Raw genomic sequence first — 27,187 nt, forward strand, 5'->3', positions numbered from 1 at the left:
ATGTTCTCTCAGGATCAGTCTACTGAATGTGTGTAACTCTAAAGTCCTATGCAATTTAGCATAAAAAATAAGGTATGCTTGTTCTCCATATAGTATGTAACTCAAATATCTGACAATGAATTGCCAATATTGGTTTGTTTTTGGGAAGCATTTTAATTTGAAGTGCTAGTAAGCAGCAGATGGCTTCTGATTCCAACCATATGAGGAAAGATGAATTTGTAAAACTGATCTCTTTGCAGATTTTCATGCAGTAATTTTATTTCAGCTTAGCAGTCCTGAGAGCAGCTTGACACCACCTCTCTCCACTAACTTGCATCTGGAAAGCGAGTTGGAAGCATTAGGAAGTCTTGAAAATCATGTAAAAACTGAACCAACAGATTTAAGTGAAAGTTGCAAACAGTCTGGACATAGTCTTGTAAATGGGAAATCGCCAGTGCGAAGTCTAATGCATCGGTCAGCTAGAATTGGAGGAGAAGGCAACAACAAAGAGGATGATCCAAATGAAGACTGGTGTGCTGTATGCCAAAATGGAGGCGATTTGTTATGTTGTGAAAAGTGCCCCAAAGTGTTTCACCTCACTTGTCATGTACCAACTCTTCTCAGCTTTCCAAGGTACCAGAAATTAAAATAATGTTACTGGTGCCCAAAAAGAGTTTTGTGGGCTTATTCACACAGTGAAACTCAAAATTGGGAACCTCAGTGCCCATGAATAGCATAAAAACTTCCCTAGCATGTATATTGTCTTTGTTCTTAGGATTTAATTTGCTTTATAGCTGTTCTGTGCTGATTCTGTCAATGTCAGTATTTTCCAGTGATTTTTAAAGTGGTGCACAGAGTGTTTTTGGTGCATACATGATTTAACACTTACACCATGATAAATTCTACACTAGAGGAGTCTTTAATGCGGTACAACTTAACTTTTAAAAGGCATAGAAGCTGTAGAAATGTCATAGTGGTCATGTAGTAGACGTAATCTCTGGTGTCAAGTATCGGGGGGTAGCCGTGTTAGTCTGTATTCACAAAAACAACAAGGAGTCCGGTGGCACCTTAAAGACTAACAGATTTATTTGGGCATAAGCTTTTGTGGGTAAAGTGTTTTTTTACCCACGTAATCTCTGGTGGATTCCTGGACTAATTGTCTCTCTTCCTATTTAGTGGGGAGTGGATATGTACATTCTGCAGAGATCTAAGCAAACCTGAAGTAGAATATGATTGTGACAATTTGCAACATAGTAAGAAGGGGAAAACAGCACAAGGCTTAAGTCCTGTGGACCAAAGGGTATGTGTCAAATACTGTAGGTATCTGCATCTAAAAACTGTCACCTTTGACTTGATTGATTGTTACTGGGCATCCCTATATTATCGCTGTACTTGTCCAGTGGGTTAAAATTTCTGTGAGCACAAACTAATAAAATTAATTCACATTTAAAAGTTAATTTTAATATACCTTCTACAAGTTTTTAATTGGAAGCTCTTTTGTGGATTTAACATGGATGTTTTAACCTACCTACATAACAATATGTAAATTTGATGCCTTAAATTCATGGGGAGACATGCTGATAGGTATTTCTAAGAGCATGTATATGGCAAAATGTCTTGACTGTGTCCAAATGATTTCTAGCTTTATATATGGAGAATCAGGAGTTTTGAATCAGCAGTCAGAATAGTCCTTAGAACTTCTTCACCATGAATAAATTCTTCAGAGAAACTTACCAAAAAATTGAAATAAGGAAATGTTTGAGGGGAAATATTGAAAACAATTATTTGAATGGAATTTCAGATTTTTCATAAATCCAGAATTAAACAAATAGTTCAGACCGAAGTGTAGTTCAGTTGCATTTAACAATATGAATAGTAACAGTGTCATTGAACAGTTGCTCTGTTCTAATTTGGTTATTTAATGTATTGCCTTGTTCTGCAATTTTTGTTTTATTAACCCCAGCTTTCTTTTGGGGAAAGGAAAGCCAAAAAAAGGAGTCAAGAGCTTTTATATTAAGTATAATGTGCTAGCCAAAGTAAAGGCACTCTTTCCTTCTCCTCCAACACTATAGCGCTGTATAAATGTTCCTTTTACACTCTTTGAATGAAGAGGCCTCTAGGCTTGTAGGACTTCATTTTCTACTATTGAGACTACATAATCTGAACCTATTTAAATTAGTTAAGTATCCGTTTTCAGACTGAGGATTAAAAAGGGATATTCACTTGAAGTTTTTTGTTCCTTTGCAAGAAATGTGAACGTCTCCTGCTTTACCTATATTGCCATGAGCTGAGCATTGAATTCCAGGAGCCAGTCCCAGCCTCGGTGAGTCTCCTGCTACATGAAACTGTGGAAAAAATAAAATGTCAACAATGTCACCAAAAGACCACCGTCGTGACAAGTTTTGTTTTTTGGAATGAGTTGCTTGTTGTCATTGAGATACTTCTGGAGTAAAACCAGTCTGAAAATGTCACTGGTCTTACCTAGCATGGTACTTCTGAACCATTAAACCCATTAATTAAAAAAATCCTTTCCAATAGCAATAACTGAATGAACTGGAGAGGATTAGGGATATCTTATAAAATGCAAAATATTGTACCATTTATGCTTAGCAAGAGGCTTTAAAAGAAACATTTGAATTAAACCAAAAAATCTGATCTGCTTGGCAGTTTTGTATTTTGAGATGTAAAACAAGTTTATTTTAATTATTCTAGAAAAGATAGCAATGGTCTAATATCTTTATACACAAGTTTCTCTCCCGAATACTAATAATCGGCACTAAAATATAACAAAATACGTTGTGTTAATAAAACCTCCGATTGCCCTCTTTCCTTCCTCATGAACTGAGGTAGTTGCTTCTGATTGTTCCCTTGTGTGTACATGCTATAATGGGGTTGGCTGGATGCTATTTTGATACTCTGATAAGTAGCTTTAATTCTCCTTTTGTGAAGTATAAAAATTGCTTATCAATCTTTTTTGGTGGTTTGTGATTAGATGTATGCTTTCTTCACAGATACCAAACTACTATAAAATTATAAAGAAACCAATGGATTTGTCTACAGTAAAAAAGAAGCTGCAAAAGAAACATTCCCAGCACTACCAAACTCCTGACGACTTTGTGGCAGATGTCCGGCTGATCTTCAAGAACTGTGAAAGGTTTAATGAAGTATGTTAACTTCCAAACTGTAAACATTTTTGGATTGAGATTTATTTAGGCCTGATTCCACAGCTGCCTCACACAGAACTCCAGTTTTCAGTCTGTGGGAGTTCCACGTGTGGAGCAGATGCAGAGTCGGACCCTTTATAAGTAAATACAAACCAAGTAATGACAGATCTTGCCTACGGTTTTAGTTAGAAGAGGCTATAAAGTGCACTGAAGGAAAACTTTTACATGTGTTTGTGGGAAGTCGTGAACTCTGCAATAGCTGTACTTAGGGATTAAATTCATGATGTGAGGGAGCAGTTATTTGCTAAGGTATTCTGGCTGGCGCATCTTGACTGGATTGTGGCTGTTGCTGAGACCTGTGGTGTGGCGTAAATTGGGCAGTCCTCCAAAATATTCCAAATGGAATATACCATTAATGCTTATCAATATTATGCCATAAACTTGTACCGCTAAGGAAAAAAGCGTATCTAGAGAGAACCCCCTACTGGTTGTCTCTTCCTGAGCTCCCAGAATCAGGCTTTCATAACTGTAAGCAGAGCCCCAAAAGTCTTTCTGTTAGTCCCCCAAAAGATCTGGCAGTTCTCTCTCCTTCTGGCTCATAGGTGTCTAGTCTGGCACAGAAGCAGACCTTAAATGGGTAGCCCACACAGGGATGTAAAACTTTTCTGAGGAATGTGGATAGATGCTCCAGCAGCTATGGGACTTTTGCTCAGTTACTGAAGAACTCGCTCACAGGAAGAGCTGAAGAGTGTGAATCCCTAGCGGGGAGGTACCACTTAAGGTGGTGTAGAGAGTATAACAGTAATAAAGCGGAACAAAGAAAAGGAAAATTTAATCTGAATGACACAGAAAAGTCCTTGATGCTGAGCCCCCTGGAATAGTCCTGGAGAGAAGTGGGGGAGAATGACCATCTCTGGAACACTTAAAGCAAGATCACATGAAGGCCTGCAGAATGTACTGTAGGGAATGGTCTTGCATGGGCCCTAGCGATGGTGAAATGACCTTGATAGTTCTCCTCAATGTGTAACTTCAGATTTCTGATGTTTAAAAAGCATTTCTGTCCTCTGCACAGAGAGAGGCCCTTTGGAGCAAACAAACCTATGTTTAAAACTGAGCCTCATGTAAAATACTGGAATAGTGAAAATAACAGTTAAAAACAAGTTTCAGAATGAGGCACTTTTGCACAATAGACTTAAACACATGCACTTTGAACTTGACCTCTTTATAACTATCTGTCAGGTGGAGGTTAATGGGGAATATGGAAAAAGTGCATCTTTCAAAGCTGTTTGATCTAGGGAGTGAATGAAGCCTCTGCTCTGGAGGAAATCACTTCTGCTGCTCTTAAGAAGTATAGTGTAACAAGAGTAGCAGGAGGCTCCAGGGAACTGTGGTTCTTTAAAAGGACTCTTTAAACTTAGCTGTTTGGAGTCTCACTTGGTGACTCTTATTCTGGAAGCTGAAGTGGTCCGACCACTCATGACTATGGATACAATTTTGTTACAGTAAAATTATGCATAATTCACAGCACTGTCACAGTTTAAAAAAGGTGTGGGGGGGAGAATTTTATGCTATGATTGCAGCCACCTTGTGGACCCTCCTCCCATGCATTAACAGTTTTAGTTCACATTGATGTAGTCCTCTTTTGAAACAGAACTAGATCAAAGCAAACTAACCAACTTTTAATGTAGGGCAACAGGGTCCACATGAAAAGTTCATTAGTTGGCTTTAATCTAGTCTCTTTCAAAGAGGACTAGATCACAGTGAACTAATGAACTGTTAATGTGTGGCAGCACGGTCTATATAAATAGCAAAATTTACAGTTCCATGATAGTGGTGACCACCATGATATAAACCAGATCCTTACTCATGACACAGGTTCAGATATAGTTCCTGCATTTTTATAGCTTGACACATGAAGGTAATCAAAGTGGAAATGGATCCACAAGAATGCACTCTCATTTCTTTTATAGAGAAGATTTATGCAGGAGCTCTTCTGTTATGATTGAAACATAGAGCACTTACTTTCCATGATAACATTCTGGGCAACTGAGCTTTATAATAAAGGAATGTTGTCATGAGCGTTTATTATAATGTGTTTTAACATGACCGGGAGCCGCTTATTATACGATGGTTTCATATCTTGCCAAAGGTTCACGAACCATAGATTTTTGAACCAGCCTTATAAAGAGGGTGACCTATACGACACTGAATTTTAGAACTATACTTATCTGGTCATAACAATCTGTTTTTCCTGTTATGGCTAACTTTAGTCATCCAACCCTATGCAATCTCATAACTTTAGAAAGGATTATAATTTCATTTTTTTTGACTCTGGTATCCTTTTTAGATGATGAAAGTTGTTCAAGTTTATGCAGAAACACAAGAGATTAATTTGAAGGTAAGCGTTTCAGACCACGCACACTTGGTGAAGGGATGTGCATTACCAACAGGTGAATATTCCTTTTTTTTTTTTTTTTTTTTATTTGCAGGCTGATTCAGAAGTAGCACAGGCAGGGAAGGCAGTTGCGTTGTACTTTGAAGATAAACTTACAGACATCTACCCAGACAGGACCTTCCAACCTTTGCCTGAATTTGAGCAGGAAGAAGATGATGGTGAAATAACTGAGGACTCCGATGAAGATTTTATACAGCCACGTAGAAAACGTCTAAAATCAGATGAAAGACCAGTGCATATAAAGTAATCTGATGATATGGACCTAAACCTATTGTAAAAACTGTTATTTAAGTGTTCCTGGAATATCATCATGCCTTCAGTGGTCATTTTGAAGAAGCTGATAGCTTTTAGACAGTATTAGATTACAATAAATGTGTACAGAAACATTCTTGTCAAAGGGGGAAAAGTTCGGTTGTAATTTTTTGTGGGGTTGGATTACTTGGAATTCCCTTTTCTTTTCCCGAGGACACTCTTGGCATGTTCTCACAGTTGGAGGTGAGTGAATGTTGATAAAGATGCAGAGTTGATATAGGATGCTCCTTGTACAGATAAGTGGACTGTCATGCTGCTTAGTGAACTTTTCTGCAAGACTGGACCAATACAGCAACTGTATATCACTTTCATGATGGACTGCTGTCTAAACTGTAAGAAACTTTGCTAAAAAATCCCCTCTTGTGTGAACTTATAAGTGTGAATTGCATCATTGCTTTTATCACCTTCTCATTTAAGTGATGTTGTGAGTAACTGATCTTCTGTGTTAATTCAAATATCTAGATTCCGCTTTCTTTACAACATTTTATGTATAGAAACATTACAAATGATCATTAAACTGTTCTAAATTGGCAAGTGCAGGAGTGTGAGTTCTTAATACACGCAGGACTAGGCCTGGCTGCAATGAATGCTTTTCAGTAGGGTTCATACATAGTTATTAATGGAGTCCTATACACAGAACACTTAAATTCATTTCTTGTTGGAATTCTTAAGATTTTATTGTCTCTTCCAAATCCCCCTGCAGAGGCAGATAGCGCCAATATTAGTTATATAATTTTCTGTACTTACATATTTAGGCTGAGAAGATAACTGGTGATTTTCCAGTCTTCCTGAATATCAGTTTCTGATAGACCACTATTGGCAAACAATTACCTGACTACCAAATGTGTAAAATTTTCTGTATTCACTTTGTCTTATTTGTAAATAGTGGACTGAAATTTTTTGCAGCTCAGCAACATTTGCTGAGCTGTTTTTAAGCTTATATGTATTCTTGCTAATGTTCCTATCAAGAACAGATTTGTAATATATGCTGTCTATTTCTAACATTGCATTCATATTGAGGTTCTATCTAATTTTATTAGAGAACCACTCAGAACTTTCTTCAGAAGCAGCTTATGAGTGAAATATCTAGAAAGATCAGAATAAACCTGTTGGAATTGGGTTACTTATCCAGCCACAAAATGGAGCACTTGCACAGACCAGGGTTTGAAATTGAGTGATTTCTGGTTGAATTCTGAAAATAGATCAGTCCCCATCCGAACTCTGTATAAAGTAGGCACCTCTGCTATACCTTCCCATTGAAAACTCCCTTGAGTGCAGCATTTGTGGGTAGACATACCCGCACAATGAACTGGTTAAACTTCCTCTACTGGCCTGATCTGCAAGGATTGGCACCAAGAAATGTAATTTTTAGCCTTTGTACAGATGAATCTTTTGTTAGAATAAGATGAAACAGTCCTTTGTGTGAACGCAGACCAGATCAGGGTGACCAGAATGTAAATTTGACATGAAATTTTGCTTAAATACAGCAGATCTGTGGCAAATGATTTTTTTTAACATTCAGCATGAATGATTCATATGACAAATTTTGCATGTAAAGAAAGATTTAACTTAACCATAAAGTAGAGGTAAATATTTTTAGCAAAAAATGTATTGAATCAACATAAATGATGCTCTAAAAAATTCTTTATGCAAAACACTTAGGATTAATTTTCTATTTACATAGAAAAAAATAAATTCACATGCGACTAAATCCCCTCTGAAATAATGAAAGGGATTTGAAGGCATTTACGGCTTTGTCTTACTTCCTTAGGTTACCTTAACATTACACTTGAACAAAAGTGTTGGATCCTTTTCTTTTATTTTGTTCAAATGATGTTTTCTCAAAGGATTTTGTCCCATTAAATGTAATCATTATAAACCATTTATATTTGAATGCAAAAAGTAGTTACTCAACTTCTTTAAAAACATACTTATGTACATTCATGTAGTGACACTTTGTTAAACCTTTGAGTGTCAGAAGAGAAGGATGGGAAGTATACGTAGGAAATTCTAACCTTTTGGTAAGATTAGATCACTTAGTGACTACACTCATCACCTATTCCCTGTCAGTTTCTAGTTTATCTCAGAAAAACTTGTCAATTTGAAAAGGAATATTCACTATTGAATTAACAGTGGAAAATGAGATTTCGTGGATTGTCTTCAGTTTGTGTTGCCAGATTTTATGACATTTAAACACTACGTTCTGCAGATGTCTTAACATTTTGATATAACCTCTCAGACACTTTAGATTTGTTCTTCTCCATATAAACAGGTAGACTCACTATGAGGAATTTTGTTAAACTTTAAAGTAGTCTGTATTCCATTAGTTCCATCTACAAACCACAGTTAGTGACATTGAACTTTGATCCTGGTCACAGTTCAAGTTTTATTCTTGCCAGTAATCCAGTTTTTCCTTTAATCTCTGCAGATGACCATAAAGATTATTGCTATTGATTATATGACATTTGAACTGTTGGCAAGAAATCTTAAATTTTCTTAACTTGTGTACAACAAATTAATGAACAGTCCAATCAAGTAAATGAGAATGAAGAACAATTCAATCAAGTAAATATTTTTCATTTTTTCTTTCCCTTTTGGTACTCCAAATATACTAAATCAGAGTTACTTTTTGGAATTAGCTAGGTTCCATTCATAAAGGATGCTGACGGATATATAAGCTACATTAATCTGCTGCTTCTTCCCTTAGACTATGATCATAAATTTATCCTAGAACTGTTCAGAGTTCACTCAGCCAAAATGTATTTGTGCCGGGTTGCATATATTCTACTTAATAGCAAGTTGATTAATTTTGTATTAACATCTGGACACATTCGGAGCGGCCTCTGTTTGGCAATTGATAGGTACTGAAGGATGTGTGTGCAATAGATGCAAATAAAAGTTGTGAGCTACATTGGAATTTAGAACATGCCTTACATTAAGGTTAAGCCTTGTAGCAGATATTAGGGTGCACTGTGCATGCATCATAGTTTATCTGCACAGTTGCAATGTTCTAATGTGATAGCAAGAAGATATTTTGGCATGTGATATAACTATATGCTCTGATTTTTAAATGCTCCTGTAAAAAGATCATTCGCATCTCACTTTTTGTTGTAAATGGTTCTGCAGTTTAAGTTAATCCAAAAAAGTAAAAGGCAACTTGCTTTGAAACAGGAGTGAAAAGTGTATAGTGTGCTAATTGTGGACTTCTCAATTACCTCAGCAGGTATCCTGCCATGTAATTACTAGTGATTAGTGTTAATTTAACCAGCTACATAGGTTCAGGTCTCTTTCTTAACTGTGCCCTGGAATTAAATGGCCTACCATGCAATGTTAAGGCTGAGTTACTATCCAAAAAGGTTGTTCCTCTAACTTTTAAAAGAACAAATGCTCTGTTAAGTGTAGATAGCTTGTTTCTTGTGAAATGTCACCATTAATACTATGTGGTATGGCACTGATGGTATGTCAACATACTCAACACTGGATCAGTGAAATGTTTTATAAACATTTCTGCAAGCTACCAGAACTAACTGAGATCTTTAAAATTAACCCAAACTTACCATTTCTGTTGTATAACCTAGTTTATTAGCTGATCCTATTTAAGCTTAGGTAATGGCAACAGTGTTTTAAAGTTTCGTGTATGATGTACTGGATGTAGGCTATTTTTCTTGTTTTCTTATTCTCTTCCTTGGAAAAAGCAATAAAACTGCTTTGTCTGTTGCCTATTAGCATGACAGGAATCCTTTCCTTTGGATAGTGGTTTTATAGGAAAGTTTGTATGCATATCACCAAGTCTAGCTTTTAAAACAAAGTGTGCAGGAGTTATTGACAATATAGTGTGGCATTTTATTTTAAAAATTGGGGAAAGTTACATATTTTTTTAAAAAGTAGGTGTTTGAGTAAATAATGGAGGTACTTTTTTAAAAAATGTATATGCCACAGTTTACATAGACATATTTCAGACTAAACATAGACATTGTAACTTCAGATATGGCAATTTCTTTTACTTTGTCAAAAATGCATGTACAGTAACACTTCCATCTTAATTCCTTGGGTTTGCCTACTCGGGTCCTCCTTTATATGCTTTTTAATGTATCTGAATCAAAATAGTTTTCAAAAATTGCAGTTAATTTGGGTATCTTTATTGTAACTAAACTATTAAATGTATGAAATGCAGTTTTGCCCTTTTCTATTGAATGATCTTTACAACCGAAGGCTGCTTTCTTTAAAATTAACTGAATTTATACAAGGAAAGGTACTAAAAGAATTTTATAAGGCTGACTTATTATAGCATTCCCTCTAGAGTGTGACCTAAATTTAAAGGAATAAAAAAATAAAATGCATGTCTGGTAATGGTCTGCGAATGTGAACATTTCTTAAGTTCAAAACATCATGAAACATGTATATAGCCTATAAAGATTTGTGCAATTGCAAGCCTGTTTTAATTTTATATGTAAGCATACTCATGGAAGGGTTAACTTCACAGCAATCTCAATTTCTTGTTTCCAGCAATTAAAACTTTTTTGCACATAGTTAACTTTGGTCATCCTTCAGTATGATTCTTCAAAAAGTGCTGTTTCTGTGATATTGTATTATCTGAATAATCATATTTAACTTTAACAGTTACAGTTTCTAATTGTTCCGTTCCTGTGTTTTTTGCTGGTGTGTAATAAAGGCAAGTTTTTTCTTTTCATGGTTATTTAATACATTAGCTGCCTGTAAATATTTCTTGTTAAATGCTCTGGAATGTGGTGTAGAAGTTGTACTAGATCGGTTTAAAGCATTGTTTGAAAACCACTTTGTTTTGGTTATTTCTATTAAATTAGAAAAATGCAGAATTTTTCAATTTGAGTTTCTTTTTTTGCAAATCTGAACTAGACCTTTAGAGGGTACAAATGTATTTTGATAAGTCATTTTCACAATAGTGGGTAACAGTAAATACTTAGATCAAAAGTTTGTACAAATAAAAGTAAACTCCATTGTTGGGCAAGACTGTCTATCAAATAAAGAAGAGAGCAGTATCTGGAGCATGAGCTAGAACAGGACAAGGTGTAAAGCGCATTCCTAGCATGATTTTTGTCTCATGGTCCTTGTTTCTCTCCCTCCTTTGGCTTTGCTGTTGCCACCCATCTCTCCATCATGGTTTGTGTATTTACTCATTTTAAAATGAGACTAGACTGGATAGTACCAGAAGGTGCATTCTTGGCTTGCCCAATTATTGTTTTGGAGAGGGCCGTCTCTGAATGGTAGCTAAATGGTAGGAAGTTATCTAGAACTTTAGTTCTGGGGAGTGTGAGGGAAGGATGTTGCATGGCTTTGAAAGTTCTTCCTCTTGGGTTGTTGAGGCTCTCATGTTTGAATGCTATCTGCATGAGCGCTTGTAGAAAAGTGTCTGACGTGTGCGCACATACACCACCATGAACACTTCAGCATGGGTAATAGCTGCTTGCTCATGACGGTGGTTGAGCCAGATAGTTTGGCTGTTATACCTTGCAGTCAGCTCTGTCCTATTTGTAGAAGAGAGGTCTTGGAAAGAGAATTGTTTGTTGTCCCAGGTATGACCACAGGCCTTCTCACATGCAGAACTAAATGCAAAACCACTCCTCCTCAGGTGTGCCCTATTCAACCACAGCTGTTAGTTTTAAGCAAGAATTCTGGTAAGTCCTGTGGTTGTGGGTTCTGCAGGAGGTGAGACGATCACAACAGTCCCTTCTGGCCTTAAAATCTAGGATGGGGAAACGCTTGGGAAAGCCAAGTTTTCCACACGTAACACACCATCGCTCCTGCACACTAAAGCCCCACTGACTAAGTCTCCTGTGGGTGGGATGGAAAGAGATTGATTTCTTCAAGTGCTTGGGTGGTGACCAGGTACCATGCAACCACCTAGATAGAAGGTGCTGCATCTCTAGCACTAAGCAGTGTTAACTTAAGATTTTGCTGAAATACGAGGTGTTACTTCTTGCAAACACATCCATTGAAAATCTGTGCTCTCAGCCTGAGCACTGTCCACAAACACATGTATCTGTGGTGGGCTGTAGCAGAAAGCTGGATGGATCTGAAAGCAAACTGTTGTCTTTTGGGTGAGAGTATTTTGCTACCAGCCCTAGCATTTGTCTTTATAGAGATGACGTTTGTGTCCACCGTGATCCCCGTTCCCACAAATGCATCTAGAAAGGTTTCCAGTGCTGCACATTTTGAGATGCTGGCTCTGTAATCTGCCACTAGTCGTAGAACTGTGGGGTTAGACGGGACCACAAAGGTCATCTAGCCTAGCCCCCTGCCAAGATACAGGATTTGTTGGGTCTAAACCAGTAGTTTGCAGTGAGTGGTACCCATACCCCTGGAGAACAGACGTCTTCCAGGGGGTACATAAATTCATCTAGATATTTTCCTAGTTTTACAACACACTACATAAAAAGCACTAGCGAAGTCAGTACAAACTAAAATGTCATACAGACAATGACTTGTTTATACTGCTTTATATACTATACACTGAAATGCAAGTACAATATATTCCAATTTATTTTATAACTATATGGTAAAAATGACAGCAATTTTTCAGTAATAGTGTGCTGTGACACTTCTGTATTTTTGTCTGATTCAGTACTGTACTAAGCAAGTCGTTTTTAAGTGAGGTGAAATGTGGGGGTAGGCAAGACCAATCAGACTCCTGAAAGGGGTGCAGTAGTCCGGAAAGTTAGAGAACCTCTGGTCTAAACCATCCAAGGTAGATGGCTACCCAGCCTCCTTTTGAAAACCTCCAGGAAAGGCGCTTCCACAGCCTTCCCAGGCGTCTGCTCCATTGTCCCACTGTTCTTGCAGTTCGGGAGTTTTTCATGAGATTAAATCTAAATCTGCTAAAACCTCCTGCCTTAAACAGGCACTCCCTAAGTGCTGGGACTTTGAGGTCCAGGGGTAACAGGCCCATGGGAGCTCTGGGGGTGGAGGTTTTATTGTGTGCATCTTTCAGCTAGTCTGTAAAGTTGAGTGCATTCTCCCCTCTGCATATTGAACGCAGTCTCAGCCTTGTCAGCACTTTGGCCAGACCATCTGCTCCATCTCCTACTGTGCTGTTCATCTGGCCTGCCCCTGTGGCTGGACTCTCTTCTGTCAGTTTCAGCACCAACATGTCTGTCTCCATTCAATCTGCTGGGAACAGACTTCCTCTTTCATTCTAGCTTGTTTCTCTTTGGTGACCTTTGTCCTGGCTTGCTTCAGTGAGATTCAGAATCTTCCCTACATCAGAAAGGAGAGTTTGGTTTCCAGCTGTCAAGGTTTAGGGCTTTTAACCCCTTCCCCTGTACCTCCAAAACACCAGCAGTTGAAGACAGCCACTTAGCCCTGTGATGAGGAAAACTAAGTTTGGAACCATGGCACAGTTACTGCCACTGGCCAAGACACTGCAGCATTAGCAAGAACTATTTCCATGGAGAGAAAATGCGATTTCAGAATGCTCTTATCCCAAGGTGGAGATTAGCTGGTGTCTGCAAAGTGCTTTCTTTTAGTCATTCCCCTCTCCTTACCGCAGGCCGCAATTTTAGAGATCAGCGTGGTGTTGGCAGTTGAGATGGTTGAGTATTCCAGTGCTTGAAGGCCTGTATTCAGGGTTGGGTTGTGTGCCATTATGCTCCTGTTCACTCTCTCCCATAATACAGGAACAAAGCATGTTAAACCAAACTCCTCCTGATAAACGGAAGTACTCTATGTAGAATTAGCCTGTGTAGCTCACCACCACAATGTATCAGTGAGGCTAATTCCTTAGCAGGCTTCAAAAAAAACTGGACAATTGCATGAATCAAAAAAACACCCAGTAGGTGGGAATTAAAAAAAGTTATATAAACCCTTCTGCTTGAGGCTACTTCTCTGCTTTACCATGCAGCCTTTCAGAAGGGATGTGCCAGATTAGTGCTGCTGTGATCCACACTACCAGAGGGGCTCTGTATTGCCTTCTAGGGTCTTGACCATATACAGAGGTTTGACTCTGCTGGGGCTGCCCTGGCTTTGTCCCTGCAGGTGATCCACATGGGCCCTCTTACAGTTGTCAGTGTCTGACTAGTAGAGCAGAAGCTGTTCACAGTGCCAAAAAGAGAGCCCGTGAATCCCAGTGCCCAGCAGCCCATGGTCCTCACAAATGGGAGTAACTCGCTGGCCATGCAATTTGCCTTGCTGCATGGCCTGGTCCATAGAGGGGAGAACAGCATAACTAACCCCTCCTCCCATTCATGCCTATGGTGCAACAGGAGGTATGTGCTGTGCAACTGAAGGGGCTGAGTTCAAGGCAGTATAGGAACCTCAATGATAGTATTTAGCAGTGAAGTTGGTCATTTTCTAATATTTGTGCGTGAGGCTGAGCACTAGGAGATGGTGCCTGTGAGCAGAGAACAACTGACTTCTGGGAGTTCCAGCACCAGTGTGTGATTGAAGCTTCAGGCTGAAGGCAGAACAGGAGCAGAGACAGGAGCCTGAACCCACCCAGGTGGTGCTAATGAGCTCGGGCGCCTTCCAGCTGCAAGGCAGCAGTTTGCGGCTGGCCCAGCTCTACAGGGGTTAAAAGTGGTCCCCATCTAGCTGGTGTGTGGTTGGCCCGAGATGACCCAATTCCACCTCCTACTACTGCTGCCTCTCTGGGTCCAGGGTTGCTGGGGGTTGCTTGTGTCTGAACACACCTTCAGGCTCCTGACCCGGAGTGCTTTCTTAAAGAGACAGCACACTCATACACTCGGGGACACATTCTCACTCTCTCTCTCTCCCCAACACACACCAGGGCTCCCTGCATCCAGTCACTTTCCCCACCTATGCTGTGCAGAAGCTGCTGCTCTTCTGCCCTCCCCTTCTACAGCCCGCGGGGAAAGTGACCTGGATGCAGGGAGCCTGACATCGCTCCTTGCTCTCCCCTCACAGCCCCCTAGGTCAGAGGAGCAGCAGTCCAGTGGGGGAGTGAGCAGCACTGCCAGCTATTTTGTGCATCTAGGTCAGTTTTCCCATGTGGGTGCAGGAGGGGGATAAAACGGTTACCTTCTCGTAACTGTTGTTCTTCGAGATGTGTTCATGTCCATTCCAATCAGGTGTGTGTGTGCGCGCATGCACGATGGCCAGAAGATTTTTCCCTTAGCAGCATCCCTCAGGTCAGCTTGGGTGCCCCCTGGAGTCACGCCCTCATGGCGCCTAATATATAGCCCTGCCGACCCACCACCCCTTCAGTTCCTTCTTGCTGGCTATTCTGACAGAGGGGTAAGAGGGTGGGTATTGGAATGGACATGAACAACACTTCTCGAACAACAGTTACGAGAAGATGACTGACTGTTCTTTCTTCAACTGCTTGTTCATGTTGATTCCAATCAGGTGACTGCCAAGCAAAATTAGGAGGTGGGGTCGGAGCTGTCCACTGACTGGAGTACTGCTCTACCAAAGGCTGCATCATCTCTGGCCTGTCAAGTAATTGCATAGTGTGCGGTGAAAGTGTGTATCGATGACCACATCGCCACCCTGCAGATTTCCTGGGTGGGGACTTGGGCCAGGAAGGCTGTTGATGAAGCTTGTGCCCTTGTAGAGTGCGCTGGGATCCCTGCTAGATTGTAGCACTTGGTAATGCAGGCCACAATCCATGATAAAATGCGCTGTGTTGAAACAGGCTGGCCCTTCATCCTGTCCGCTACTGTGACACACAGCTCTACCGACTTCCTGAATGGTTTTGTCCTTTCTATGTAAAAAGCCAGCGCTCTGCGGACTTCGAGAGTGTAGAGTCTCTGCTCCCTGCTACTCGCATGAGGCTTGGGATAGAACACCGGGAGGAAAATGTCCTGGTTGATGTGGAACTGTGATACCACCTTCGGGAGGAAGGCCGGATGGGATCTGAACTGAACCTTGTCCTTAAAAAACACGGTGTATGGCGGCTCGGATGTTACAGCCTTAAGCTCAGACACCCTCCGGGCTGAGGTTATTGCCACCAAGAATGTGACCTTGTAGGAGAGGTAGAGCATGTTGCTAGAGGCTCAAAGGGGTGCCCATGAGCCTAGAGAGGACCAGGTTAAGGTCCCAAGCAGGAACCAGTTGGCAGACATGCAGGTACAACCTGTTGAGACCCTTCAGGAGGCAGCTGACTGGGAGTTAGTGAAAACCAAGCAGCCCTGTACCTCCGGGTGGAAAGCCGAGATGGCAGCTAGGTGTACTCTTATAGAAGACAAGGAGAGACCTTCCTGCTTCAGGTGGAAAAAAATAATTCAAGGGCCCACGCTCAGCGACGTCTTCAGTCGCCTCTGCCACTTACGTACTGCCTCCCACTGTACATCCGCCCTCGGCGCCGACGGTCCCAATGCCCTTTCCTCTGGCACCATCGTCAACTTCGGCACCAGCCTTCTTGACGTCACCACAGCTGTCTCCCATGCCTGCACTGTTGTCGACCTCGATGCAGACACCTACAACCCAGGTGCTGATGTCGGCACCAGGCCTCCCGACCCCAGCGGCTCCTGTGAGCGTGCTGATGCAGCTCCCTCCTGTGAGGCTGATGCTGACGCTGGCTACGAAGCCTACGGCCCTGGCACTGTCATCGGTACCTCCTCCAACGCTGCCCCGGGAGTCACGTGACCCATCTGGGGCAGAGAGCAGGAAGCTTCTACCACGGGCGCATGCTTCCTCCTCCTTGTCACCGGACGAAGCATTGGCAGGGATGTCCATAGCCCCTGCCGTCCTGTGCATAGAGTGTCTCAGCCCAGGGGGAAAGTCCAGCACAGATGGCAGGGCGGCTTACTGCGAAAGGGCCATCTGTGCGCTGACCAGCTGCCTGCACCTAGCCGTCACCTTCCAGATGGCTGCCCTGCCAGGGTAAGGGGAGGAGCTGTCACACCTGCCCCCCATGGCACAGGACAGGACTGTTCAAAGGGCAATCAGCCACGGACTGGAACACAAGAGGCTTTTGGCTGGACTCTGGCAAAGGCTGGACAGGGGGAAGCAGAGAGAAAGCAGGCAGAGACAGGGAGACCTGGCCCTTCCTGACTGAGGCCCTGCCTCGCAAGGCAGTTTCCATGGAGCCAGCCTTGGCAGCCCAGCACATTATGCAAATCCATTGGTGTTCTAGTGTCTGCAGGTGTTGACCCGTCAGTAATTGCTTCCCGCAGGGACAGGTTCAGCAGGGCCCAAGTGCCACATGGCCTGTGTAAGTGCTAGAATCACTGTTACCAAAGAGGGATGCACCCGCCAGCCACACCCTGCAGAGAGGCACCAGCTGCCAGGCCAGGAGCAGAGGCTGCATGGGCTGGTTGTTGCTCCCCCAGCAGGCTGGCGGTGGCTAGCAGCCCAGGACCACAAAACGCCAACGCTTTTCTCCTCAGGGTTGATTTTGACAGCAAGCAGGTCCATGGTGGTGATTGGAGCCAAGCTGAGCCCAGCTGGGTGTGCAGGCTGCCCCCCAGATGGAGTGCACACAAACAGGGCCCTGCACTGCCACGCTGGGCTGCTCTGTCTGCAGCCTGGGACTAAACACCAGCGCCTGTCTTGGCCTGGGGAGAGGTGCAGCTTGCTCTGTTGCCCCCACCGCACTTCGGTCCCACACTGAAAAGGGTGCCATAGGGGGGAGGGATAGCTCAGTGGTTTGAGCATTGGCCTGCTAAACCCAGGGTTGTGAGTTCAATCCTTGAGGAGGCCATTTAGGGATCTGGGGCAAAAATTGTGGATTGGCCCTGCTTTGAGCAGGGGGTTGGACTAGATGACCTCCTGAGGTCCCTTCCAACCCTGATATTCTATGATTCTATGAATACCCTGGCTGCGCTGGCCTGCCCATGGGGGCACATAGCCCTCCTGTGCCGGCTGTTTGACCCCCCTCACACTCGGTAACCCTGCCCCCCCAGCCCTCGCATTACTTTGGCCATGCTTGGCCTGTGTACTGCAGGGCTCCCTCACAGCTTGATCCTTTGGCCTGCTTGGCTTTCATGTCAGGGGCTGGGGTGCAGGTGGGGAGCTTGAGCAGGGATAACCTGCACCTGCTAATAGTGGGGACACAGTGTAAAGGTTTGGCTGCCCCCCCCCCACAAACAGCTCAAGTCACCCTTCCCCCAAGGCTGCCCCTCCCCCTTTACCCTCAGGCTCCCCTCCTAGAAAGCAGCGGCCCCTCCCTGCAGCTCCTAGCTGTGTGCGGAGAGGCAGGAGCAAAAGCTCTGGCTCCAGCAGCTGCTGTAGGGGGTGAGGGCAGCCGCACCAAGTTACTGAGCAGGGCTGGCAAACACTGGCAGAAATCTTGGGGGACGTGACCCCGTGTCCTTCCCGCGCTCCCCTGCCAGATGTGGTGATACAATAAAGACACCACAGAGACTCGGGCGGCTGGCTCTGGAAAAGCTGCACCTGTGTTGGACTGCGCTTACCTACCTTGGCGGCTTGGTTCTTTAACTCTCTGGCTAGGTCAGGTCTGTTCGTACTGTGGGTTCAAACCCTAATTTATAAAGCCGTCACCAGGCAGAGACGGGGCTACCTCTGAGACTATCCGATCATCTTTGTGTGACCATGTAGTAGGAGGATTTTGTTTGTATTTTGTATGATTTAGAATTAAGGATAAATAATAATAATGTGGCATGCATTAAATGTATTGATGTATGATCTGATCATATCCTTCCAGCTGCCCTTTCTAAAAGCAGAAAGGAACGGCCTAGTGTGCCATTGGTAAAGATGCATCAGTCAGAATCTTGGGACTGAAGCTGATTTCAAGGGAGAGACAGACCGTTAGGGACACCACTTTGTTCTAGGTTTAGCATTTAGCAAGTAAAAGAATGCAATGATTGTTTTCTTCTGCATTGATATTTGATGTTCCTGTTCATACGCTTTGTGTAAATCAATCCTGTTTTGTGTGTGAATGAGGAATGTGTTTTCTTACAAGATAAGTGTGAAGGCCATCACCAGACCAGATGTTCTAGGCAGGAATCGAGGACGGACATAAAGGCGCCAGGAGATTGCAACACACCCCTACTGAGATGTCAGAGGAGGGCGGATTGATGACTCTAAAAGATATGGCAGGCACCTGTCAATGGGGACAAGATAGCTGTGATCAAAACCAGCATGGGGTAACTCCCTGAGAGACTGATGAAAGAACAAGATAAAGGATAAGAAGAATAATCTAAGAAAACAAGCATTCCTCAAACGGCAATTGATTACAGCATGATGGTGCAAAACTCATTGGTCCTAATGAAGGAAAATCACTCTCTAAACAGGGTGCTTTGCCATGAAACTTTGGCAAAGGTGGTTCATCCTGCCAAGACTCCCCTGGAGCATCGTGTCACGACCGACAGAACCTGGCTCCTACCTACCCGTGATTAACCTAGCTGGCCACTATATTGATCCGGACTCTCGACTGGTAACTATAACATCAGCTGGCGGGACTCTGTGTGTGTGTGTGTGTGTGTGTGTGATTACTGTATTTTCAATAAATGCGGCATATTGCCTTTTCCTGTGAAAAAGATCCCATGTGCTTATAAGCATAACAACCATGTCTGAGAGTTTCTGCTCATGGCCTTTAAAACTGCTCACACTGTAGCTAATGGGAGCAGGCTTAAAAATGACAGGTTACTGATAAACCACAGCTGAGATTTCATTCTGGTTTGTGGGATGGGAAGAAATCATTTTTCTTTTCCGAAAGCTAGGGGGGGAAATGAGCAATGTTCACCAAGTGTGTGCATGTCACTAGTCTTCCCTGAATGTGACCAACACCCAGCTCCAAAACCCAATAATCCCAGCAGTACTAGATGTTCACATTGGTTTTACAAAGCGGTGGGGCTGGGAGCAAGCCATGGAACGCCAACAGGCACAGACACACACAGGGTGCCAGTAGTGTTTCTCTTTAAAGCAAACTTTAAAAGCGCTCTAACGTTCATGGACAGAGTCAGATTGGTTTGGAAATTTGTTATGTTAGGAGAAGGCCTTAGGTACCATTTGGGATGCCAGTTTGAGATCATGATCAAAGAAAGGGCTCCTGAAGTACAGCTCCCGTCCCCTCCCAGCAATGACCTGTGTTCATTTCTAAGTGCTCTAAAATGCCAAAGCAGAACCAGATTGGTTTGAGAACTGCTATGCCAGGAAGACCCAGAAAGAATCATAGAAGATTAGGGTTGGAAGAGACCTCAGGAGGTCATCTAGTCCAACCCCCTGCTCAAAGCAGGACCAACCCCAACTAAATCATCCCAGCCAGGGCTTTGTCAAGCTGGGCCTTAAAAACATCTGAGGATGGAGATTCCACCACCTCCCTAGGTAACCCATTCCAGTGCTTCACCACCCTCCTAGTGAAATAGTTTTCCTAATATCCAACCTAGACCTCCCCCACTGCAACTTTAGACCATTGCTGCTTGTTCCATCATTTGCCACTACTGAGAAGAGCCTAGCTCCATCCTCTTTAGAACCTCCCTTCAGGTAGCTGAAGGCTGCTATCAATGTCTGAGGTACACGTTTGGGGGTCTTCTGGTGAATCAAGCCTTCCTTTTACACTTTGATTTTACAATGGGGCGAACTAGCCGGGCAACTCGAGCAGACTGAGCAGAACGCTAGGTGGAAGTACAGGCAGTGCTGAGGCAGCAGGCATCCAGTGCTGAGCTGGGGAGTGAACTGAGACTGACTGTGCACAGTACATGCCACAGGCACTCACACAGAGTTACAGGGGAGCCAAGAATGGTCACACTTGTGCCACTCCGTTGGCACAAAGCCAGATCCACACAGGGAGTTATGTGCTGCCAAACTCCTGCTCAACTGGCGCCCAAGCTCACTTGCCATCAAAGTTTGCGGCAAAAGTTCAAAAAAAGGGATTTGAACAATAGTGGCTTTCTGGTTGAAGCTGTTCCACTTTAACTATTAATTGGCCCAAAGGAAGCTTCTAGGAGGGAAAGCCCTCTGTGGTGCAGTGGTGAGGGTACTCACCTGGGCTATGAAGTTCCCTGGTTTCATTCCATTATCTGCCAGCTGGAGTAAAAGGATTTGAACAGGCAGCTCAGCTTTTCTGTTAGAGCTGGTTCCATTTTAATTAACTATTAATTGGGCCAAAGCAAGACTCCATTGTGGGAAGCCTTCCATGGTGCAGTGGTTACAGTGATCGCTTGGTCTCTGAACTATACTGGTTCAGCTCCCCTGGCTGTAAACTGGGGATTTGAGCAAGGAGTTACCCTGGCTTTCCTGTTGACGTGGGTCCACTTTCATTAACTATTAATTGGGCCAAAGCAAGGCTTAAGCCCAGGAACCTGTCTATAGTGTAGTGGTTACAGCCCTTGTCTGGGATGTTGGCCTACTTGGTTCAAGTCCATGCTCTGCTGGCAAAGGCAGTTCATTTGAACAGGGAGTGCCTCAGGCTTACCTTCTGGAGCTGTTCCCCTTTACTAAAGTATGAATTGGGGCAGCACAGAACTCCTGATCACTCTATAGTTGAGTTCTTGGGTGCTTGCTTAGGAAAGGGTGATCCTTGGATTTCCCAGTTTGAATCCTGCCTCTACCCCTTTAGAAGGGGTTTGAATGGAGAAATCCTATCTCCCAGGTGATGGAGAAGGTAGCAGATTCCTGTTTAGGGACCCCTCTCCTTTACAGGTGCCCTTGTCTTCCTGGGAAAACCACGTTCAAAACTCCCCTCATTCCTCTTCTAAAAAACACGATGAGCCACTCCTTGGGTGTTTTTAAGCCAAACTTACAAATGACCATAACATGGCAACAGCTTCTGTGTATGGGGATTAGAATACAAGAGAACAGCAGCTACCATTTAGCACCAAGAGAGGGAGCCCCTGGCATTCAAATCCCAGTGTGAAGCCCAGAACTGCTCTGACTGAGGGCCCAAAAAAATTAGCACAGGTCTGCAAATGCCAGGCTGGCAACCATCAGGGCTGGGCACGTAAGACACTCTCATAACACCCCCTGCAGGCCTCCGCCTCATTGCTCAGGGTGCTGCTCTCCCCTACGCGTATGTTCTGAGAAAGCTGCTCCTTTCCCCGACCTAGAACATGCCCATGGTGCTGAGCCTTTAAGCGAAGACTGAGTGCCCTAGCGGTGCCCATGTCCGCCAGCCTCGTGTTGGGATGCACGTGTCATATGCAGAGTAATGTTTATTTCAGGTGCAATAAATATGTAGCCACAGCAAGTTTTCCTCTAAAACTGAGGGAGTGTCAGGGGTCTCCCAGTGTGGGGACTAAGTCTGCTTTGTCTTTAAAGTCCAGCAGCCCACATATGTGCCCTTTCCCTCTCTCAGCAGCACTTGCCTTCCCTAGAATGAGAGAGGCACCATCCCAAGAACATACTGCCTTGCTTTGCATTGCCCCAGCCTCTAGCAAACCACAGCCATCTCGTGAACCCCAACAACTGGGGAAGGGAATCCCACTGCAATGTATAGGGGGAGACTGATATGTGGTTAATGAGGAAATAAACCCAGAACACCTTCCGGGAGCCGAGCTCTATATCCCATGGAACTAACGACGACTCCTATTCAGTGAGCTGTAGGCCCAGGGTTGTTTGGAAACTCTGTGAGGGAAGAGCAAAGAGTGGGCCAAGCAGCAAAGAAGCTGCTGTAGTAGAGGGTAAGCGTCTAACACCTGCTGTTGTCCCTGCCCAAATCTCATTCCTGAGCTGCTGATGCAGGAAATGGAAAGGTTCCAACCCTTCCCAACACAAATTAAAATATAAGAAGCAGAAATGAAGATCCCTATGAACTGCAATACTCCTTTCTATGGGCTACTGGGGGGGCACTAGGCCCTGTGGCCCTTAGCACAGGGACTGCCTCTTGATTGGTTTGTACAGCACCTAGCACCAGGGATCTGGACTGGGCCGGGTAGGGAAGGCTGTGCCTCCGCAAACAGCCTGGCCTCTGTCACCATCCTCCCCCCCCAACACTTCCTGCCCCGATTGCCCTCCTCAGAACGCCCGACCCATCCAACCCACCCCTGCTCCTTGTCCCCAACCGCCCCCTCCTGGGACCCCCTGCCCCTAACTGCCCCGCTCCGGGACCCCACCTGCTATCCAACTCTCCCTGCTCTCTGACTGCCCCGACCCCTATCCCCACCCCTGACAGGCCACCTGACCCATCCACCCCCCTGCCCCACTCCTTGTCCCCTGACTGCCCCCTTCCTGTCCCTAACTGCCCCGCCAGGACCCCACCCACTATCCAACCCTCCCGCTCCCTGTCCCCCCCCCTTCCTGGGACCCCCGACACCCTATCCAACCCCCCATGCTCCCTGTCTCCTGAGTGCCCCACCCCACAAACTTCGGCCCCATCCAACCACCCCAACTACCCCCCAGGACCTCCTGCCCCTTATCCAACCGCCCCTGCCCCCTTACCATGCTGCTCAGAGTGGCAGGACAGGCTTATTGGAAAGCCTGGGAGGTGGGTGGGCGCAAGCCATGCTGCCCACGCGGCTGTACAAAAGAAGGGAGAGCGGGGGAAGGGCTGGGGGCTAGCCTCCAGGCCGGGAGCTCAGGGACCAGGCCGGCCCGCGGGCCATAGTTTACCCACCTCTGTAATAAATAGGAGGTACCATTAGGAGGTACCAAGAAGAGCTGCAGCAACCCTGGATGAGACGCTCCCTGTTACAGTAGGATGTGCCTGGGGATCCGTGTACTGTGAGTGCCGCAGCAATGGTCAGGCTGGTTAAGGATTGTTTTAAGAAGTGGCTCTGGCTCCTTGCCCTAAGGCTGGTGGTAGTTATTTGTATGCAAACCTCCAGGGAGGGAAAAATTCTCAGTGTAGTTTTTTTATCGTAATGTGCTGCGAAGCGAAGCAATGCTGCCTTGTGAGCATTACTGTGCTGGGCGACTGAGTCTCAGGGCCTAGGTGTCACTTCTACCGGAGTGGGGAGCAGACTGTTGGAGTTTCTGCAGTTAGGCTCCATCGCTACCGCTGGGCATTTAGAAGAGCAGCTTCTTTACCCAAAAAGAAAAGGAGGACTTGTGGCACCTTAGAGACTAACCAATTTATTTGAGCATAAGCTTTCGTGAGCTACAGCTCACTTCATCGGATGCATGTCTCTAAGGTGCCACAAGTACTCCTTTTCTTTTTGCGAATACAGACTAACACGGCTGCTACTCTGAAACCTTTCTTTACCCAAGACTCACCAGGTCTTTGGTGTGATGCCTGGTTACTAATCGCAGGCATAAAACCGGGTCTGTGCTGACAGAGCCTCAAGAGCGGCTGGGTGGTCATGTTCTCACTCTGTGGCTGGTCCAAGGTTTGTGGAATGCTTTATTTTATTTGTCTTTTTATTGTTTTTTAGCAGCATCCAAAAGCCCCAAGCTGAGCTCAGGCCCCTGCCCTGAAGAACATACAGTCTACGTAGGCAGTGGTGGATGAAAGCACAAGCCCACAGGGCCCGTGCCTAAATGCCCCAGCCAATTTGGGGCCCCCCGTAAAAGCACCAGAACCTGGTAAGAAGTAGGGGGTGCCACCAGTGCCAGAACTATAGCCCTGCCCCTCCACTTCCTCCCGAGGTCCTACCCCCTGGCCAAGCTGGAAGCCAGGCTGTGGAAAGAGCCACCCTGAGAGGCCAGACATGCTCTGGGTAGGGGGAAGGGTGCTCAAGAGCAGTCCCCAGCCTGTGTTCCCGCCCCCCGGGGGTACTTCCCAGGGCAGGTGGATGGTCTTGGGCTCCCCACAGCAGCCCGGACTGCCTGGGAGGCTCTTATTTCGGCCCAGCCTAGCCTAGGAGGAGCAGGGGGCAGGGCCCTGTGGTGAGGGAGGCTAAGGCCCACCTCAGCCCCTCACTGGGAAGAGGCTGGTGCCTCTAGCAGGGGTTGCGCTTCGTGGGCCGGCAGAGGAGCTGATCACCCCATCACGAAGCGCAGCCTCTGCCACCGCCACTCCGTATCTGCCCAAGGCTACTATGCTCGTGTTAAAAAGTGGGGTGTGCATGGCCTCCCTGGCCCTCCCAGCCCCCCATGGTGTGGGGGGGGCCCAAATATTCTTTGTACCAGGGCCCCAATAAATCTTAATCTACCTCTTTATGTAGATGAGACAGACAACGGCTGGGAGGGGAAACAGAGCTGCCTTGTTTTGGCCCCAAAGCAGAAGAGACTTGAGCTCTCCCAGGCCGGAGTTCGCTCTACTAGAGCACTACTGCACAGTTCTATGCTGAAGCACCATTTGTGTTTTCCAATGATCAAGGGAACTTAACTCCTGACTCTGGCCCTGAGGGCATGGCTACACTTGCAGATGTAGAGCTTTTGAGTTAAACCAGCCTTCGTAGAGCGCAGTAGGGAAAGTGCTGCAGTCTGTCCACACTGACAGCTTCAAGCGCACTGGCATGGCCACATTTGCGGCATTGAGAGCGGTGCATTATGGGCAGCTATCCCAGCATGCAAGTGGCTGCAACGTGCTTTTCAAATGGTGGGGTGGAGTGTGATAGGGAGTGTGTTGTGTGTATGTGGGGGGAGAGAGACTGGGTTTTGGGGGGCCTGAGAGCATGTCAGCATGCTGTCTTGTAAGTCCAGACAGCAGCAGCACCCCCCTTCTCCCCGCCCCCGTCTCTCTCTCTCACACACACACAGCATTCCACAGAGCTTTCAATGGGCATTTTCGCATTCTTACAGCTGAGTCCAAACAATGACAAGAGTGGCCACTTGACTTAAGGGGATTATGGGACGTTTCCGGAGACTGATCGGAGCACAGTAAAGCAACACCGTTTTCACACTGGCGCTGTGGCGCTCCAGCAGGGGCACAGCAAACGTTATCACACTCGCCGAGGTGGAGTACGAGCAGCACTGTAGCCGCAGAGTCAGAGCGCTTTATGTGCCTTGCCAATGTGGACAGGTAGTGAGCTAGTGCGCCTGGGGCTCCTTTATTGCGCTGTAACTCACAAGTGTAGCCAAGCCCTGAGTGCCTGAGCTCCACACCTGTCTGCATTGCGCTCTGCTTCTCCCAGGGATGTCAGCAAGGGTACAAAAGCCAGAGAAAAGTGGGTAATTGGCCCTCTTTTGCTCAATTAACAACCCAGTTCTCACAGCTGTGAATAATAAATGACAGCAAAGGCAGAGACTCCTCTTTTCATTGGAGCTCACTCCACAAGCACTTTAACATTACTGACTCCTTAAAGCCAGGCAAGGGGGAGAAAAGCAATGTTCAAGCTCAGAGAAAACATTAAGCCAAACCAGTGTGGATAGCTCTTGTCCATTAGACAGCTTCCGTCAGGATTATAACTGGACTGAACCAAAAGGGTGGAGCATGATTCCTTTTCTGGTTTATGGCACTGTTTGACTTCCACATAATCATATGAATGTAGGAATTGCCAAGCTAATCTGCCCAGGGTCCATCTAGCCCAGTATCCATCTCAGATGGGCAGCTTTGGCTGCATCGCAGAAAGGTGCATGAAACCCCCTGGGGGGATTATGGAACAACCTGACCATAGGGATATTGTCTCCAAACTCATACCTCACTTAAAGATTGGCACCTGTTCTGAAGCACAGAGCATCTTTCCTGGACACTTGCTGACAGAAATGAAGGAACTTGGGTCTTATATCTCCACAGAGCAACCTACATAGGTAATCAAAGTCTCAATAACTAAGATGTGGGGTTCTTCATTTCCTGTCCTAAATGTGTGTGTGTATTATGGCTATATGTTGCTTACATAGCTGCCATATTTCAGCCCAGAGGTGGCTGCAGTTAAGTAGTGGGTATGTTGACACTTGTACATATGGCCAGAAGACTGTAAAACCGGTTGAGATTAAAGGCTCTATGAAAAAAATGTAGAAAATTGTTAGAACTCAGATCAGAGCAATAAAACCAACTGACTGTGAAGAGCTGGAGCAAAAGGTAATAAGAGATTTCCTGAAAGGCCTGATGCACACAGTGCCTTATTTTGGTAACCTGTGCAGTTACATTCAGCTGCAGTTCTGTTTTGTTAGTATTTGGAAGGCCTCAGTGGCTATTGAGTAGGAACTGAATGTTGGGATTGCCCGTTTAAAAAGGTATCAGGCCATGTTATTGGATTATTACAACAGATGCATTTATTCCATTCCCCCAAAGCTGCAAAAACATTTAACTTTTGAAATAAGGGACTTTAAACCTTCCTTTTTGCAAGTCTAGTCTGATGTGCTAGGGCTGCTGTCAGAGGGGGAAAGAAAGGCTGGAGTCTCATGACAATGGGAACTGATAGCTCCTGAGAAAGATGTACATCACAAACCACTCATAAAAACTTGCAGTGTGTGGAAAGTGCTTTTCACTCCTAGGAACATTTTTGGATTGTAAAGTAAATTTGCTCAATGCACAGAAGAAATGCTAGAAATAGTCTGAGGAAATAGCTTTCCAGATGCAGAGCTGCTTCATCATTAGGGAAGTGGATGTAATCTGTTG

The 27,187-nt window shown here is 44.8% G+C and overlaps 1 protein-coding gene across 1 annotated transcript in view; it reads left to right on the top strand.

Annotated features, from left to right (window-relative positions):
• The window catches only part of TRIM33 (tripartite motif containing 33), a 79,688-nt gene extending 68,987 nt beyond the window's left edge, over positions 1-10,701 (top strand). Inside the window, exons 15-20 of the mRNA XM_074935870.1 lie at positions 266-612; positions 1,156-1,279; positions 2,228-2,302; positions 2,991-3,143; positions 5,491-5,541; positions 5,633-10,701. Coding sequence (XP_074791971.1) covers positions 266-612; positions 1,156-1,279; positions 2,228-2,302; positions 2,991-3,143; positions 5,491-5,541; positions 5,633-5,845 — 963 coding nt within the window. The 3' untranslated portion in view covers positions 5,846-10,701. The remainder of the gene's footprint in view (positions 1-265; positions 613-1,155; positions 1,280-2,227; positions 2,303-2,990; positions 3,144-5,490; positions 5,542-5,632) is intronic.
• Positions 10,702-27,187: the final 16,486 nt, after the last annotated feature.

The sequence above is a fragment of the Natator depressus genome, chromosome 21 (assembly GCF_965152275.1).
Source record: "Natator depressus isolate rNatDep1 chromosome 21, rNatDep2.hap1, whole genome shotgun sequence".
Taxonomy (NCBI): Eukaryota; Metazoa; Chordata; order Testudines; family Cheloniidae; genus Natator; species Natator depressus.